General features: G+C 49.9%; 1 protein-coding gene across 5 annotated transcripts in view; it reads left to right on the top strand.

The window, feature by feature from the left end:
• Positions 741–17106, top strand: part of KIAA1462 (KIAA1462 ortholog) — a 37812-nt gene continuing 21446 nt past the window's right edge. For all 5 annotated transcript variants that reach the window (XR_001918998.1, XM_018057202.1, XM_018057201.1 and 2 more), the window contains exons 1-2: positions 741–850; positions 15212–15553. Coding sequence is in view for 4 of the 5 variants with exons in the window: in XM_018057202.1 (XP_017912691.1) it covers positions 15270–15553 (284 nt within the window). In the remaining variant the exon portion in view is untranslated. The remainder of the gene's footprint in view (positions 851–15211; positions 15554–17106) is intronic.

The raw sequence follows: 17106 nt of genomic DNA, 5'->3' as shown, positions 1-17106 counted from the left end.
TTTGTCTTTTCTCTGCCCTCCAAAGTACAAGGACTTTTGCCTGTGAGCAGACCTGGCAGCAGTCTGATTGTGGCTATGAGGGAGGTGGAGAGGCGGGAGCAGTATGTGTTCACTCTGCCTGACCTCTGCCTTCTCCTGGCTTCCCATTTCCTCATCCACCAAAAGACAGGACTGAGCAGCTGACCTGTAAAGGTTCCCCAAGCCTCTAGCTAAGATACTCAGCAGTCTGCTTTAGGAGATTCCAAGCACTAAGCTGTTGTCACTGTCTTCTGCTCTTCACACCTTCCCTGCGTGTATGTTTTTGTGAAAGTGTGTGTCTATGTGTGTGTGTGTGTGTGTGTGTGTGTGTGTGTGTGTGTGTGTGTGTGTGTGTGGCTGTGTGCATCTCTGTGTGGCAGTGTACGTATGCATACATGTGTATGGACATTCATACAGCGTTGAAGCTGCCCAAACCCAAGTGACCGGAAAGAGGGAAAGGTGACCAATTCACCTGTGCCGTAGGCGGGGCCGGAGCAGGCCTGTGCCTTTGGCTACCCGTCCGCCCCTGCCCGGGTGCTGCCCTCCCGCCAGAGAGCAGAGCCTGGAGGCCGCTCGTCGGACAGGGCGGGGCGGAGCGCGCGGGGTGGAGCGATGGGCGGGGCGGGGATCGCGAGGCCGCGGGGGCGGGGCTATGGGCGGGGTGCTGGGTCGCGGAGGGCGGGGTGATGGGCGGGGCCGCGGAGAGCGGGGCGGCGGCGGCGGCGGCTCCGGGCATGCTCGGCCGCAGAGGCTGCGAGCGGGGCGGGTCGCGCTGTTCCCCGGCCGGCCGGAGCGGCGGCGACAGCGCAGGGCAGCATGAGGGAGCCGCTCGGTAAGTCCCGGCGTCTGTCTCCCCTCCTGACTCCCTTCGTCCACCTAGTCCGCTCCCTCAGCACCCCGTGGGCCTCGCCCCAGCCTCCCGCGCTCGCCCCCCAACTTCTCCAGCCCGGACGTGGGTCAGGTCGGCGCCCTCCCCAGAGCGGGGCGGGGGGGATGTCCGCCCCCAGTCCGGAGCCCCCGGCGTGGCGCCCAGCCCCGCAGCCTTGGGCGGGGGGCGCCCCTCTGCTGGGTCGCGGGGGACGAGTCCCCGCCCTCAGGTGCCCGGCCCCGGGCTCGCGCTAACCTGTAGGCGCCGAGGGCCGCGGTGGGCGTTGGCGCTCCCCTCGCCCCTCCATGCTGGGTCGGGGCGGCGGGGGGTCGGGAGGCGGGGGTCGCTGCCCAGCTCCCGGCGTCCGGGCCACCGCCCGGGTCCAGCCCACCCGCTTCTTCCCCTGCGCCCTCCGACTTCCCGGGCATCTCCACCGCGGGGAACTGACAGCCGCTGCGTGGGGTCCCCGGGGCCCCCAGTTCCCACTGGCGCCCCCACCCGCGGCTGCTGGGACCTGCCCGCGGGACGTAGGGAGCCGGCGGCCGCGCCCCCGCCCCGCCCCGTCTCCGCCCGGCCCGCGCGCCCACCGCCGGGGGGTCAGGGCCGGGATTAGGGTGCTAATCGCCGCTGCCTCTCTGCCGTGCGCGCGGCCGCCCGGCCCTCCCCCAGGCGGCTGGCGCTGAAGCCAAAGAGAGAAAAAGGAAAACAGGGTGGGAGAAAGGAAAGAGCCCCGCCTAAGAGCGCTGTAAATCCGTTAAGCCCACTTCTGCGATCCGGAGCCCGCCCGCCGGTCCTGGGTCTCCCGCGCGCACCCTGCGTGTCCACACCCCCAGTCGCCATCAGTTCACCCCGAAAACCAGGGATTTCCTAGAAGACCCGACCGCAATGACCTCAGCACTTACAGCTGAGAGCGCCGCTTTGGCCCCCTGTCACTGGCGCCGCGGATTCTTCTAGGGGTTTGAAAAAGAAGCTGTGATTCCGCTACTGAAGAAAAAAAAAAAAAAAAAAAAAACCCGGGAACTTTCTGCCAGCGCCACCTGGTTACACCCTAGCCCTTGCCCATCCGCACTCTCTAGGAGCGAGGACTTTGGGGAATTAGCTTAGGCAGGTCCCCACCCCCAGCCGCCCACACCCACACCCTGCCACCCAGTCTCCTATCCCCTGCGTCCCCGTCCCACCCCCATCAGCATCTCCCTCCCCAGATCTGGTCGCCTGGCCTGTCTTGGGGAGAGGGTGGAGCGGTGAGGACCACACAACTAGGAGGTTTTCTCCCTTCCCTGGCTTTTTTGTCTTTTCAGATTTGCAAATAGAGACAGGGGTGGGGGGGGGGGTGGGAGGGGTGGGGGGGGGTGGGAGGGGTGGGGGGGGGTGGGAGGGGTGGGGGTTTGAGTGGAGGGTTGGAAGACGGGAGGGGGAGTGGAACGGGGGTTCAGGCAGCCAGAAATGCGTGGACAAAAATTGCAGACTCAGTAGTTGGAGTGGGCAAAACTTCAGGGAAGTGTCGTCCTAGGTCAGGTAGTTTTAGAATTTAAGATAACTGGACTAAGACCGTCCAGCAAGGCAGAGGCGAGTGAAAAGGTTTTTTGGAAGTTTCACGCAGACTCTTATTTCCAGGAACTTGTGTTGGCTTTGATGTGACCTGGGAAGTGTGGCAAATTCGTTTGGTTTTCCATAATGTTCTGTGGGTTTGGATTTTATGTTTACCTTGATATTAGGTGTCTAATTCTAGGCCACCAGCTGAACAAGCCTCCTGAAGGGCTCCAAGTGTTACTCAAGGCAGGCAGCTTATAGAAAATGGTTTCCCTCCCACTGGAGGGGTGAGCAAATATTTGTTGAACAGAGGGCCTTCATCTACTGGGCCTTCCTCCCGCCAAACTTCACCCTCTTCTGCAGAGATCGGAAGGTCAGGCCCTTGGCAGGCCCAAGAGATTTAGGGGGATTGGGTGGGTGGAGGAAGCCTGTGCCAGAAAGAAAAAAAATTCTGTCTTCCCACTTCCTTAGAACATAACTTAAGATGCCGGGGTGTCCACATGCTCTGGAGGTCTTGACAGCTAATCACCGTTATCTAATAAGGGATCTGAGTAAGTCACAGATTACAGAAACATTTGGCTGTAAAATTTTAGCTATAAAAGGTAACTGGAGATTGGAGGTACACAGGAGAATAAATAAGGACCAGTTTTTCAATTAAAAAAAAATCTTTGAAAAGATGCTTGGAGTCTAATTTTTTTCAATGCAGTTTAAAAATAAATCCTAGAAATGGCTATCAGCAAAGGAAACCCAAGGAGTCTGCGCCCCCATCAAGTCCTCATTGTCCTTGCTGCAGAGCCCTCTAGTTTGGAGGACAGTTTAACACCATGGGGCTGTAGGAGCCCAGAGTTTCTCTAACAATGAGCTTGGCAGGACTTCATGCTAATTGATCTAAAGAGAGTTTAGAACTCAGAGCGTGGGATTGAGACAATTGTTCTGTTGTGTTTTTTCTTTCCAGAGGCAAAGACCATGTCTCTGAAATCCTCCAGGCCGATTGCTGAACCCGTCACTGCAGTTCATTTGGTTTTTCAGCAGATGTTGTTTTTCACCTTTTGGATGGCAAGGGTTATCTCATTCACTGAAACTTTGTTATTGGTCTTTGTTATGAGGGCTGGCCGACTTCAGGAATGATGAGGGGCACTCAGTTGCTAAAGCCAGCAGGCTGAGAACAGTCGCCAATGCTTTGATACAGCCCTTAAACCTTTCATGTCATTGAATATGGGAACCACCCAGATGCTAAAACCTCAATTACCTTGATTTGAATTTGTGGTATTTTGTTTAAAATTTGACTTTCTACCTTAACTTTCTTTGACCAAATATATTTCCTAGAAACTGTCTATAGATAATATAGTTGAGAACAGCCTGGCCGAAATGACAAAACCTTGTATCAGACCACTAAATAGCCTCGTGGCTTGTTGCTTTCTGGTTCTCTCTCTGGAGTTGCCTATTCAGCTTGCTTTTTTTCTGTATGGAAATATAAGAATTTAGATACTATTATGAAGACACCAAGATAAATATTTCAAAGAGGAAAGGGGGGGGGAAAGGGAGTGAGCGAAAGCAACTGTACATAGGAAGACTAGTTGGAGAAATAGAAACCAGATGGTTATCTCTTGACACAGTGGAGTTTGAGGCAACTTCTACTTTCTAGTTAAACACTGAATTTTTCAGTGTTTACTTCTAGAATAATATTATATGACTTTCATAATTAGAAAATGAATAACATAAGAATTATACAAGTTCATTTAAACTTTGACATTTTTATAAAACCTTGACTGTTTCATTCTAAAGATATTTAAAAGCAAAACTAGTGTGTTGTAAGTTTAAGAGATTATTTTAGGAATCTTTATGTGTGGAATTTGACATCTGTGATGATAGTGGAATTTAATTTTAACCTATTGTAAGTTTTACAGTTGTTTTTGCAGATAGTCAACAATTCCAGAAGATTTAGAAAATGTTATCCAATTGCAGTCCTCTTTTCTTAATGACTGCTTATCTTTCAGAAACGTTAATGAGATACTTAGAGTCTCTTAAAAATGGTTGAGGTCTCCAAAGCAGTAATTGTGTGATAGAATTTAGAGGTGAAAGAAGACAGCAGGAAAAAAAAAAAGAAAATAAATAAATAAATAAATAAATAAAAAAGAAGACAGCAGAGCGCGAGTGTGTGTGAATGTGTATGTGTGTGTGTTCATACAGGTGGTAGGGGAAGAGACAAAGTTTAAAAAGGTAATATTTACCAAAAAAAAAAAAAAAAAAGAACTCCATAATGTTTGGCACTGTCCTTTCTTCTCGTTTTGAATCAGTGCCTTAATACCAACCCAACACAGCAAGGTTAGTTTCCAGGAAACTCTTGATCTTAGATCCAAGATTTCCATCTCTTTTTTTGTTTTGTTTGTTTGTTTTGTTTTTGCCACCTTAAAGAAACTTAGCTCCGAGATGGCTGCCCCACTAAAACCACAACTTCACAGTCAATATGCCTTTTATATCTTAGGAGATTGTGACCACTTGAGGGCCCTGGCAGAGGTGGTCATCCCTCTGTGGTGTGGTGACGACAGTGTCTTTATTTAATTATTAAGACTGGAAAGGGAAATGGCAATCCTATTGCTCATAATAAAATCCATGACTCTGCCATCCAAGAAAAGAAAAAAAGCTGTAGAGAGTATTAAAAATCTGTGCATCAATTAGCAGCCTGCCTCAGTCTGGTTTGTTTTGTATCTTGGCTATTTACCTCTTGTTTAAAGAAAGTACTTTGTTGTATGTTAATCACAACATTAGACCGAAAAATTGTCGGTTGAAGAAATATTTATAGTCAACTGCCAACAATTTGAAGGACTAATTACATCTTAAGGGTGGAATGTCAATGAATACAAGAGAGAAGCCTTAGGTTTTGTAGTACCAACATCTCATCAGGACCTTTAGAATGCTACTTGGGATCTTGTATTCAATTTTATCAGCAGATTGGGATTTTAAGCCTGCTAGATTCAGGTTAAGTATCTCTTGGTAGCAGATAAGACATAAATACCATATCCTAAACTCTTCAAACCTTATGTAATTTACTTTTCATTTATTCTTCTCTTCTGTGTCTCTCTTATTCTCATTGAGTCTTGAAATATGCAGTATGTTTTTGAAGATATTTTCTCTTAATCTTTCCTATATGTAGCTTTTTGTTAAGTTCTTTTTTCCCCTTATGATGAAAGAGTAAGTATAAGAAAATGCCGCTATTTGACCATTTTTTACCTGTAAAATGGCAGCTTCATGTGGTTCGATCTAATATATTTCATGACTGAATATCATAAACACAGGAAAGTATAAATAAGGGCATTTTTAAAAAACTTAGACTCCAGTACCACTGTTGCTGTTATGGTGTGTTTCCTCTCGGTGTTTCTCCCCAGGCTGTATTTGTATGTATTTAGATGGAATTGGTATTATATACACTGAATCTAGGCTTTTGTGTCCTGTCTTTATTATTTAACATGATGCCATGAGCATTTTCTCCCTGTACCATTCAATATCTAAAAACATCATTTTATACACATGTGTGCATATTATAATCTTCCACATGGAGGTACTAGAATTTTTTAGCTGTCCCTTAAATGACTGTTTAATCTAGCTTTTTAAAAAATTATTATCATAATTAAAACTTGGGTAAGTATCCTTATATAAAACTTTGTATGTATCTCTGATTATTTCATTAGGATGGATCCCGAGAAGTGAGATTATTAGTCTATAGGGTTTCAGATTTTTAAAGATTTTATAGCATTAATCATTTTTAAGAAAGGAAATAGTCGTTTACATACAGACCTATCCCCCACACACACACCCCCACCAACCCCACTCATACACTCACAAATGGGAGAACCCTGACAGCTCATTCACCATGCCCTTAACAAAAGCTATTGCTTTCTAGAAACTTCAGTAATGTGAGAAGGGAATAGTGGCTTTGGGGTTTAATTTGCATATCTTTTATCTCAGGTGAGGGTGAACATTTGTTTGATATTTTTAATTGAGTATTTGTCTCTTTCTTAGTTTGCAGTTCTAGGCAGATGTTTAAAAGGAAGAAAGGTGCTGGTTGATTTTGTGAGTTTACTAATATTTTGTTTCATTTCACTGTTTTGAGCCTGAGAACTGCCAATATGAGGAGAACACATATTTTTACAGATGGGATGGGGGTGGGCAGTGGAGCCTGTGTAGATGACATTCATTTGCGAGGCTCGACCTCTAGTGATGAGGGCGCCTGTGACTTCAGTAATGCCTCCCAGCTTAGAAGCTTCACAGCGGAGGGTGTTGATGGGGGCTTCTTCTGTATCTCCATGTCTTCAGAGCCCAGGGCCTGCACACTTGGTGCAAAGCAAGTTGCAGTTAGTGGGCGTGGCTGCGCTCCAGGTCTCTTGGGGTGGGCGATCCTGGGTGGTGGACTCCCCTAGCCCTCCCCACTGCCCTCTTCTCTCACTGTGTGGCCGCTTAGCTCTGCTCTCTGGGCTGGCCTCTGTATGGGTGCTGCTAACCAGGCCAAGGTCAGAGGGTCTATCTTCCTGTGACCCAGTTAGCTTTGTTCTGTGCCATGGATACAAGCTGTATTCTCTCCACTGAGCTAACTGAAAAATGCATGCTGCTCATCACAGGGAAGAAGAGGCCAGAGAGGGGGCCGTCTCTAGAGCTGGAAGGACCCAGAAGATCCTCTAGTTCAGCCTTCTTAATGCACTTTTTGGGAAGAAGACTGAAACCCATAGGTTCTCCTAGGCACTGTTTTAGGCTCAGTTCCCACAGCAGTTGTGTATTAAGCCACCGTGGCGGGATGGAAATTCATCCCTACAGCGAGGGGGTGGACAATTCCAGTCCATGCCCAAATGCTATGAGCTGTTATCAGCATCCCTTCAGCCTGAATAGAAAGGATACGGCTGATAAGGACAGAACTTAGAAGCCCACCACACAGGAAGATGGCTTACTGTGGTCTCATTCGGGTTCTCTGGAAAGGACAAGAATTCTGATGAAAAGCCATTGAAGAATGATCTGGGCACAAGAAAATTTTGCAGGAATAAGTTGGTTAAATCAAAATCAAATGACCCGTCATCATCTCCAGCTGAACGTTGTTTCCGATTTCTGTGTTTCTCATAACAAGAGGATGATTTCTTTAGTCACCAAGACCAAAATTCACTGTACTTCTTCCCTGGGAATTTACACTCATTGCTTTCCTTTTTTCTTATCTCCCGCCCTCCCATCCATCCATGCACATTACAATCGAAGGGACTTGTGACTGTTTGTCCACACATCTGTCCTGTTCTGCCCACGTTATTCCTTCGCTCTCCTGCCAGAGTCACTGTCAAGCGCCTTTCCTTTATCTGCCCAGACCCTGCGGTGGTTTCCCACAGTCCACTCATTCAAGTCCGGATCGTATTAACACTGCAGAGAACAGTGGATATTACTATGTAGATAATTTTTTTTCTCTTAGAACTTCGTTTTTTACAAAAGTTACAAGCTCCCCTCCCATTTTTCATAGATGTAGTTTGTCTGCTTTTCAGCTTCACACAGTGGGTTTCATGAGAACTCCAGGTCCCTGGTGGAGAGCCTGGAACCCCAAATAATTGAAAGGTCTGCTGAAGGTCACAGAGCATCACGTGGTGTATTTGTGAATGAATCATGTTATTTGCATGTTTAGAAGTCAGTGTTAGTATTGCCATCAAGACATTGTAGTGAAGTGAAGCGTCAACCTTGTGTGTGTGCATGTACGTGTGTGTGTGCATTGCTGTGTGTGTGCTTGGTGTGTACAAGGCAAGGGTCACCTCAAAGAGCCATCCTAGCCCAAGAGAATAAAGGTGTTTTCTCGTTTTTATTATTGTATTTCATCTTTATTCCACGATGCCTTCTATCCTTTCTTATTTATATTTTATGCATTATTTGGTAAACTGGGAAACTTCTGTTGCTATTAAGGAAGGAAATTTAGAGCCTAAAATAGTAGCATGAGCTTTGAAGCTAGACAGACCTTGGTTTGACCCTTGGATCTGTGCCTGCAAACTGTAACCTTGGACTCTCAGCCTCGGTTTTCTTGTCTGTAAAATGGAGACATTCCTATCTACAGCTGGACGGTTCCTGGGAGTGGAAAATAAAGAGTGCCAGGCAGCCAGCAGAGTGGCTGGCACATCACAGATGCTCGGGGGATGGATGATGTTGTTATCTCTCGTGTGCTGCTATTCTGAGCTCAGAGAACAGGCTCTTCCTTCTCTGTTTAAGGAGGGTTGTGGCCGGGAGGGGGGGTATAAATTAACCACAAATTGGAAGATGTTCCTTACGCATCTCCTGGAGGGCATTTGAGCATCTTACCACTTATCCCAAGCGTCCTCAAGGGGGAAAAAAATGATCGACTATAAATCTAGTGATGTAATGAATCAATAGAAAAAAACCCAGCCTGGGAAGCTCGGCTGTTCAGCATTCGTGATTCCTCTCCCTGGGTTCCCCTTTAAACCACCTAACTTAGAGCCTGCATGCCATAAGCATTTCTCTTTGGGTCTCCTCTCGTGACTTTAATTTAAACCAGTCCTGTCGAAGTGAACAAGAGAACTGTAGGCTGAAGGCAGACTTCTCACCCAGCTCCATGTTCCCCGTGCTTTGTTTCCTTCACCATTTCTCCCATTGTGTTAGTTTTGACGCTTGTAAGTATGCATTTTCATAACAGAACAGAGGGGGAAAAGCTGAAGTTTGCCTTTCGCCTAACTGGTTTTTGGAGTGTTGTTATACACTGAGCACAAAAGTTTTCTCCTATAGAAAGAGACTTGTTGTAAATCCAGTTTGCCTTCTTTCTGTACACTGTCTACAGAGTTTGCTTCCATCGAATGACTGTGTCACTCAACTCCAGTTGTATAACCAGGGGAGACGTTCTCTGAGCCGGGGGTCCGGATCTGTTGTTGTGTTTAGTCGCTAAGTTGTGTCCAACTCTTTGCGACCCCATGGACTGTATCCCACCAGACTCCTCTGTCCAAGGGATTTCCCAGGCAAGAATACTGGAGTGGGTTGCCACTTCCTTCTCTGGGATCTTCCCAACCCAGAGCTCGAACCCATGTCTCTTGTGTCTCCTGCATTGGCAGGCGGGTTCTTTATCACTGAGCCGCCTGGGAAGCCCCGCTGCTGGGTCGGGCCGGGTTTCTCTTTGGCATCATCGAACAGTGCCACCAAGTCCAGTAGGAATTACCAGCCTGACATCCTAATAGCTGCTAGATACCACGTACTTGTCTTTGGAGTAAGTGACGATCCATTTAGAAAACTGAGGCTTGGAAGTTAAGTCCTATGGTAACAGCCATCTACCAAGCAGAAGCTTGATAGAAGGAAGCCTTTCTATCAAGAAAGCACACTGATCTGCTCCGTTTTCACCCAGATCAGGTGGGAGGAAGTCTGCAGGTAGGTTCCACCCGAGATGAGAAGAAACAGCTGAACACACGCCACCCCGGGAAGGAGACCCACCAGGACACATGTCCCTTCTGCCAGACTGTCAGGTTTCTTATTAGGGTGGTAGGGTTTTTAAACTGCTTTCTCTGTTTTGTCTTTGAAATGATGGGCTTACTCCAGGAATATATGGGGCAGAGAATAGTATAGGAAAAGATGCAAAGAGCCGTAGTGGACTCAAAAGAGACAAAAGTCTGCTTCCTGGCTCTTTCAAACCAAAAAGAGAACAAAAGCTGCAGTACTCTAGGTACAGTTCATCCTGAGGGTTCCTTGGCACCTTCCACGATGCTGGCTTTATCTGTCAACCAGTGATGCTGTGTTCCGAGGCCTCGGGTCTCAAGCCCCAGGTGGATCACAGGTAGAGGAAGGAAGCAGGAGCCAGGACTTTCCCTTCAGAAGATTTCTTTCTTTTCATCTTATGCTCTTAAGAGTGGGAAAGCAGCTTCACTTAGTTGCTGTGACTTTTCTTGGAAAGGAAATTTTCGATCAGATAGAACAGCTGTATTTTGCTATTGAGAACAAAGCAAGGAACTTGTTAAGGAATTTCTCATCGATTGATAGGATCGTTGAACTGGACAGAATTTCAGGGGTCATCTAGTCCAGCGTCCTGACCAGCACAGGACTGATTTCTCCATTAGTGCTTTCCAAACGCTGGGTTCTGATCAATTACTGTGACATCAAATTTAGTGTGTAGTGACCAGCATTTTTCAAAAGTGAAATAGAATAGAAAATACTACAGTGCCCCTCAGAATGTGAGGGTAAATATGTGTGCACACCTTCAGTGGGTGGCTGTAAAAACAATAGAATTTGCAAATTCATTGCCTTGACCTCCACTTAAGACCCTCCCAGCCAGGAACTCCTCACTACAGGCCTTGATGGACTGTTCTGTTAACATGAGTATTTTTTTTTAATAATTTTATTTATTTTTGGCTGTGCTGGTCTTCATTGCTGTGGGGGCCTTTCTGCAGTTACGGCGAGCAGGGGCTACTCTTGGTTGTGGTGTGCAGGCTTCTCCCGGCGGTGGCTTCTCTCGTTGCAGAGCACAGGCCCCAGGATGTGTGGGCTTCAGCGGTCGCGGCTCCCAGCCTCTAGAGCACAGGCTCAGCAGATGTGGCGCACGGGCTTGGTTGTTCCAAGGCACGTGGGATCTTCCTGGACCAGGGATCGAACACGTGTCTCCTGCGTTGGCAGGCAGATTCTTTACCACCAAGCCACCAGGAAAGCCCAACATGTGTACCCTTATCTTAATTGTCTGCCTTGCATTTAGTCATAAAATGAATGAGTTACTGGAAGTGGGCTCCTTAGTCTCTGGTCCTTGTGTTCTCAGGAGTCTGTCCCTGAGAACATATCTGGGCACCAGCACTGCCTGGGCCGCTCTTCTTAGATGTTCCACTCAGTATTTGATGCAAGGTGACAAAGTAGCAAAGGAAGACATTTCTTATGTGAACTGGCTGGAGAAGCATCCTTTCAGGGTGACCTCACAGCACAGCTTCTCCCTGAAGGGTTTGTTTGGCTTTGACATGCTCTTCCAGAGGCCGTCCTGACTCCCTGAGACTGGGTGAGGGTCCAGTGCTGACGCTATAGGGAGCAGGCAAGCTCCTGTCACTAACACACGCATGTGCCGTGTTTCCTTGGCCTGTTCTCCTGCTGTCGCTGCAGTAAACTTCTCAAGAGCAAAGAATGGGTCTCGTTCATCATTACAGTGTAAATGCCCGGCGTATCCCAAGCCCTCAGAATGTGCGTGTGCAGGTTCTGGACTCTGTGAAATAACATTTGCTGTCCTGGGTGACTCGGATGGTGACAGAAGTACCCCTTCTTGGAAGACAGATGTCTGGGAGATAAAAAGTGGGCTTGACTTTGGGAATCAAGTCACAGTCCAAGTAATACACGAGGAATCAGGGAACGGTCCAGTGGTCACAGCGAATAACTATGGTGAAAGCTTTCCATGAGGACAGGTAGCTGTTCAGAGATGGATGCGCCATTGCTGCATGATAAATGCTATCTCAGATTGTGTGTGATTTACGCTTTTACATGTACTTACATAGCCCTTGGGAAGCCTGGCGTGCTTCAGTTCCTGGGGTGCAAAGAGTCGGACACCACTTGGCAACTGAACAACAACGTGTGGCCCTTGAAACAGTCTGGGAAGACAGATGTGAGTGGCCCTGCCATTTTGCAGATTGGAAAACTGAGGTTTCGTGCAGCTAATGACTTGCTTCTTGGACCACAGCCAGGGCTGGTGTCAGCACCACTTGGGGATGAAAGGGCTCATTCCAAGCCCATGCTGTTTTAACTCAAGTGGCCCTTGAAGAACTCGGGTTTGACCTGCGTGGGGCCAGATTCTTTTCAGTAAGCGCCTGCTTACAGGGTATAAGCCGGCCTGGCTGAGGCTTGGTTGAACCTGTGGCCGAGGAACCTCAGATACGCATACGGAGGGACTCCGTATACAGAGGGACTCCGTATACAGAGGCCTGACTGAAAAGTTTACCCTCAGATTTATGATGACCCGGATGTTGGTGCCACGAGGGCCCATCATACACACACATCTTTCCAAGTTGTGAAATACCATGTTCTAATAATTTACACTTAGGTCCAATTTTGTTGTGTGCTTCTCTGAACAGCATCCCTTTGGGTAGTGGGTTGGGGGTGGCCTCGAATACCTTTGATTTGGAAGGCTGCTGCCTCAGGGCTGGGCGGGGACTTTGAAAGGACTCCTCTCCTCCTCAGCTCCTTGGCATCCCCTCCTGGTGGCCATGGGACAGATGTGTTAGAGATGCGCTGGTCCATCCATGGTAGGGAAGGATATTACAGGAAGGATGCTGAATACAAAAAGGACTGGATGGGCCACGAGGCTGTTGAGAAGTCTTGTCTGCTGGGAGCGACAATGTTTGACATGGGGCTGGAAATGAGGTAGAAGTCAGGCTCTGAGATAGGGTCCAAGAGGTGGTGGGTGTCGGCCAAAGGAAGGAGTCCTCTGGGGATTGGGGGCACCCCTCATCTGGGCCATGGGGCCTGTGCTGTGGGTCATCCCCTCTCGTGAGGCCTGCACCCTGAGTGCTGAAGCTGGTGTGCTTCGTCCTCCTGCCCCCCACAGGCTGCTGGCCTCTGTGACACCAAGTTAAGAGTCCCCCTACATCAATGCACGTTTGACTTCAGACCTGTAAGGCCAAGGACAGTTCTTACGAGTTTGTAGGAAAGATATTCATGGTTGGGCCTGATCTGTTGTACCGTTTAAGGGTTTGCAAAGTGTACTTACCTTGCAGACAGAGGCAGCATGGACCAGCTCACCTATCCCCAGGAGGACAGTGACCCTCAGGCGTTTTTCTGGAAGGTCATTGCTTCTTACCACCCTCATAGTGGATTCTGTCACTGATGCTGGCCTGCTCCTCTGTGTAATGGGTGGCCAGCTAGGGTGCTGTGAACTTTGCTTTGCTTTTAAAGAGCCTGATGTGGTAACAGGAAGAAGCTGAGTGTCCTCAGACCTGAACTCTGACCATGGTGCCAACTGTATGTGTGACACTGAGTCTGGGAACCCACAGTCTCACCTGCAGGATTCTGTTGCTGTGTCATTCTTTCCCCCTGGGATGACTGTACCCTGAATCTATTTTAAATGTTAGTTCCCCATCTCATACACATGTGCACGTGCAGTTTATTCAGTGAGCTCCTAATCATTCTTCAAAATCTAGCTCAAACATCCCTTTCTCCCACTGTGCCGTCATTCGACAGTGATTAATTGAGCACATACTATATGCCGGATGCTGGGTCCTAGCATTGAACGAAGCAGTCCTTGCCTTGATGTTCCCGCAGCCCTGGGTTTGTGATGGGATCCCTGTCCTCTGCAGGCCCAGCCTGGGGATCAGAACAGTGAACTCAGAGAACAAATGCTCGCCCCTTTGGTCCTGCCATTTCTCTGTCCGTCTTGTGCCAGCCCCTAGAAGACATGGAGCTTGAGCGTAGCACTGAGACTAGCCGAGTTGCTGTGGAAATGCTTCTCCTACTACAGTCCCTGCAGGAGCGTGTGGATTTTCCATAACGTGGGGACTTGATAGAGAACCACAGGCTTCCAGAGCCTGATCTTTCCTGCCTTCTCTGCCGGCTGCAATTTGGCTGCTGCTGGAGCCCAGTGTGTGCCGAGGGCCGGCACAGTCAGCAGGATCCTGTGATGAGCTCCAGGGAGAGGCCCCACCGGCAGGAAGCACAGGGGCCCCCCTTTCACCTGCACTTGGGGGCAGGCATTTCCTGGCCATTGTTTGCAGGGGCTGCCACTGCTGATAGTTGCTATTTCCGTCCAGCAGCCGAGAGGGGCTGGAGCAGCCGTGTTCTTCCAGGCCTGCCTCTCCTGTGCAGCTCACCCAGGCCTGCCTCGAGGCCCCTGGGGAGGCAGCAGCAGGACTGACCAAACTGCCTCCCACCCCGTTAGCAACAGGAGGTCTTGGGAGAAGAGATGCTCCCTTGTGAAAATAAACGCAACAGCCCCACCTCTGCACACACAGGCGCTTTCATGTAGGTTCCCTGTTCACTTTCATTCTTCTTGGCTGGTGCCATTGTCTTAGGACTGTGTGTTTTTGAATCATTGCTGCTGTTGAATTCATGCACCCTGGCAGGACTCGGATGTGGACACCCCTGGGTTCAGAGGTGCAGACTGTCTCCCCAAGATAAACTGGAGAGAAATCTGACTCTTCGAAGTTCGGTGTGGGAAGAAGTTTGGAATTGTGTAGTGCACGGGCTGTGTAGGCTTAGCGTTTCTCATTATGAGCTGAAAGACTTAGGATCTATTTTTGGTGGCTCATTACCCACCCAGATTGCTTCTGCCAAAGTGCATCATAACCCTGGGTTGATTAAAGATCTTGCCTTGCCCTTTTGGACCAAAAGGTGTGTCTGCGAGATGAAAGCGGGGAAGATAATAAGATGGAGCTGGCCCCTGGGGGTTTCTCTTTTTAGCAATGTGGAGTAGTAATTGCAGCTTCCGAGTCTCTTTATTTTGACCTCTCTCCTGTGTGTGTTGTCTTTAGAGGTCTGGGGCAGGGGACACTGGTCATCATTCCGTGGCTTAAATGCTGTTCTGGACTTTCCTGCAAGTGGTGACCGTCTGGGGAGGGGTCCCCAGAGTCAGTCCCCCATCCTGGCTCTGTGGAATCCAAGATCAAATGCTCCCTCTCTGGTCCAGAAGGGACCATCTCACCCAACCCCGGGAGGGCAGCCCTCCTGCCTCCACCTCTGTCTGAGTGAGATGGAGAAGCCCCCTCCTCTTCCCTTTCACTGCAGGCACCGTGACCAGGGTGCCGTGTGGTCAGGGTCCTGGAGGGAGGAGGTACAGGAGCGCTGGGGGCATCGTCCACAGCTTACAAGACACTCTCCTTGTCCCCACAGCGTGGGCCCTGCCACCACGACGGTCACCACGGTGGCGCTTTGATGCGGCCAGAGCACTATGTACAGTGTCGAAGACCTGCTGATCTCCCACGGCTACAAGCTGTCGAGGAAGCTGCCAGCCCCGCGCGAGGATGATGGCAAGGGGCGACAGCCCGCGAGGACTGCGGCACCTGCAGGTCCCAGCCTGCTAAACGGCTGCGAGGATGGCCCCACCGCCCACCCCCAGGGCAAGGCCTCTCCGGGGACTGGCCTCCTGAGCGACCCCAAGAGCCGCCGCCTCGGGCCAAGGGGCCACGGGGCGCGCCCCAGCGCTGCTGCCGCTGCCAGGATCTCCGAGGCTGGGTAAGCTCCACCAGGACCCTCCAGCTCCCTTGGCCCCGGGGGTCTGGTAGCAGATGTACACGTGCATCCTGGCCACCATTTCTGTGTGGCCGGGGCCTGGGAGGGAGGGGAACTGAGTGGCAGGGCTGCATCTTCCCTGGAGCATCTGGGATGCTCGGTGGCACCCAGTGCAGGGTCAGATGTGTGAAGCCTTCAGCGCAGTGACATGTGAGTGGATTCTCTTCTGCCAATGCGGCATTTTCATCCTCAGCCTCCTTGTTCCCTCATAGTTTCTTCATGTCTCCCCAGCCAGGAATCATGTAAAAACTCTAGAAAGGCCAGTTTATGTCAGGCACACTCCAAGCACATCCAGCCTCCTTGCTGACACGTTCCAGTACCTTACAGAGTTGAAGCACCTGTACGTACCTGAAATACAGATGCGTTCCAATACCTCGTACGTTACAGCATTGCGAGACGCCTGTGCTCCCCTACACTTGGGCAAAAGCAAATCCTCTCTTCTCTCATATTCATGTCATTCCACTGGCCTCCAACCCATCTTTTCCCAACGCTCAGGCCCTGAGGTGGGCATCTTGTCTCAATACAGCTGCATCTGTGGGTGTTTTCTTACAACTGAAAAAGAGGGTGGACTGGCCAGGGGATGGGGAGGGAGGTAAATAGGAGGGAATTTGGGCAGCTCGCCACAAACCCTGCAGCCCACAGCCAGCAGTTTTAACCTGGAGGAACCTTTGTCATTGCTTCCTAAAGCTGTGTTTGTCTTTAATGCTACGTGGGGACTAGGCTTAGGCTGGTGGGGGGGGCCTCTGTCTACAAGTGGAAGCAGAGGCCTGTGTTTAAGGCAACAAACCAACACGCAAACAGGACCGTGAGTCAAGTCCAAAGGGGATGAATGGCCTCCTGTGGTTTCAAGTTACCTGTCTGTCCACAGGGAGAATCTTTCTTGTTGGTCGACAGCCTTCAGGCAAAAAGGGGAGGGGTCTTGCTTTTCCAAGTCAGAGTGGTCAACCCCTTGGTCATGGAGTACTCCCCAAGGGGAGGGCGCCTCTTCACGCCCTGTGGAGCTGACACAGGTTTGCGTTACTACCCAGACCCACCTCTTCAGGGAGGGCTAGTGTTGTCGCCGATGGGGCAGGTTCAGGAGGGATGGAGAAGGAACTGAAGCTGCTTCAGAACTTGCCCTTGTGTCTACTGCTGCCTTGGGCCCCGGTCTTGGCAGTCTCAGTCCCTGAAAAGCCTGCCTGCCATGGACTTTGGAAGAGGGCGCTTGTGGGTGCCTTGGCCGAGGGTCAGGACAGCCTTCACTTCTACCACACAAACGCTGGGTGTTACTCTGCCTCCTGGGCTTCCGGTTCTCTGCAGAGTGTACCTGTACCTCCCACCCTGGATTTCGGGGTGCCGAGGTTGCCCGCTACCCCCCTGCCCCATGTGTCCCACAGAGCTCACTCCAGTGCTGCACACACAGGGTGCTCAGGATAAGCTCCGAGGTTCAGTTCATCCTTCCAGCCTCGTGACAACCATCGAGGAGCCGAAGGCTCAGTTTCTAAGGAGGTGAAAAG

Source organism: Capra hircus, chromosome 13 (assembly GCF_001704415.2).
Source record: "Capra hircus breed San Clemente chromosome 13, ASM170441v1, whole genome shotgun sequence".
NCBI classification, from domain to species: Eukaryota; Metazoa; Chordata; class Mammalia; order Artiodactyla; family Bovidae; genus Capra; species Capra hircus.
This window is presented reverse-complemented; position numbering and strand designations above follow the sequence as displayed.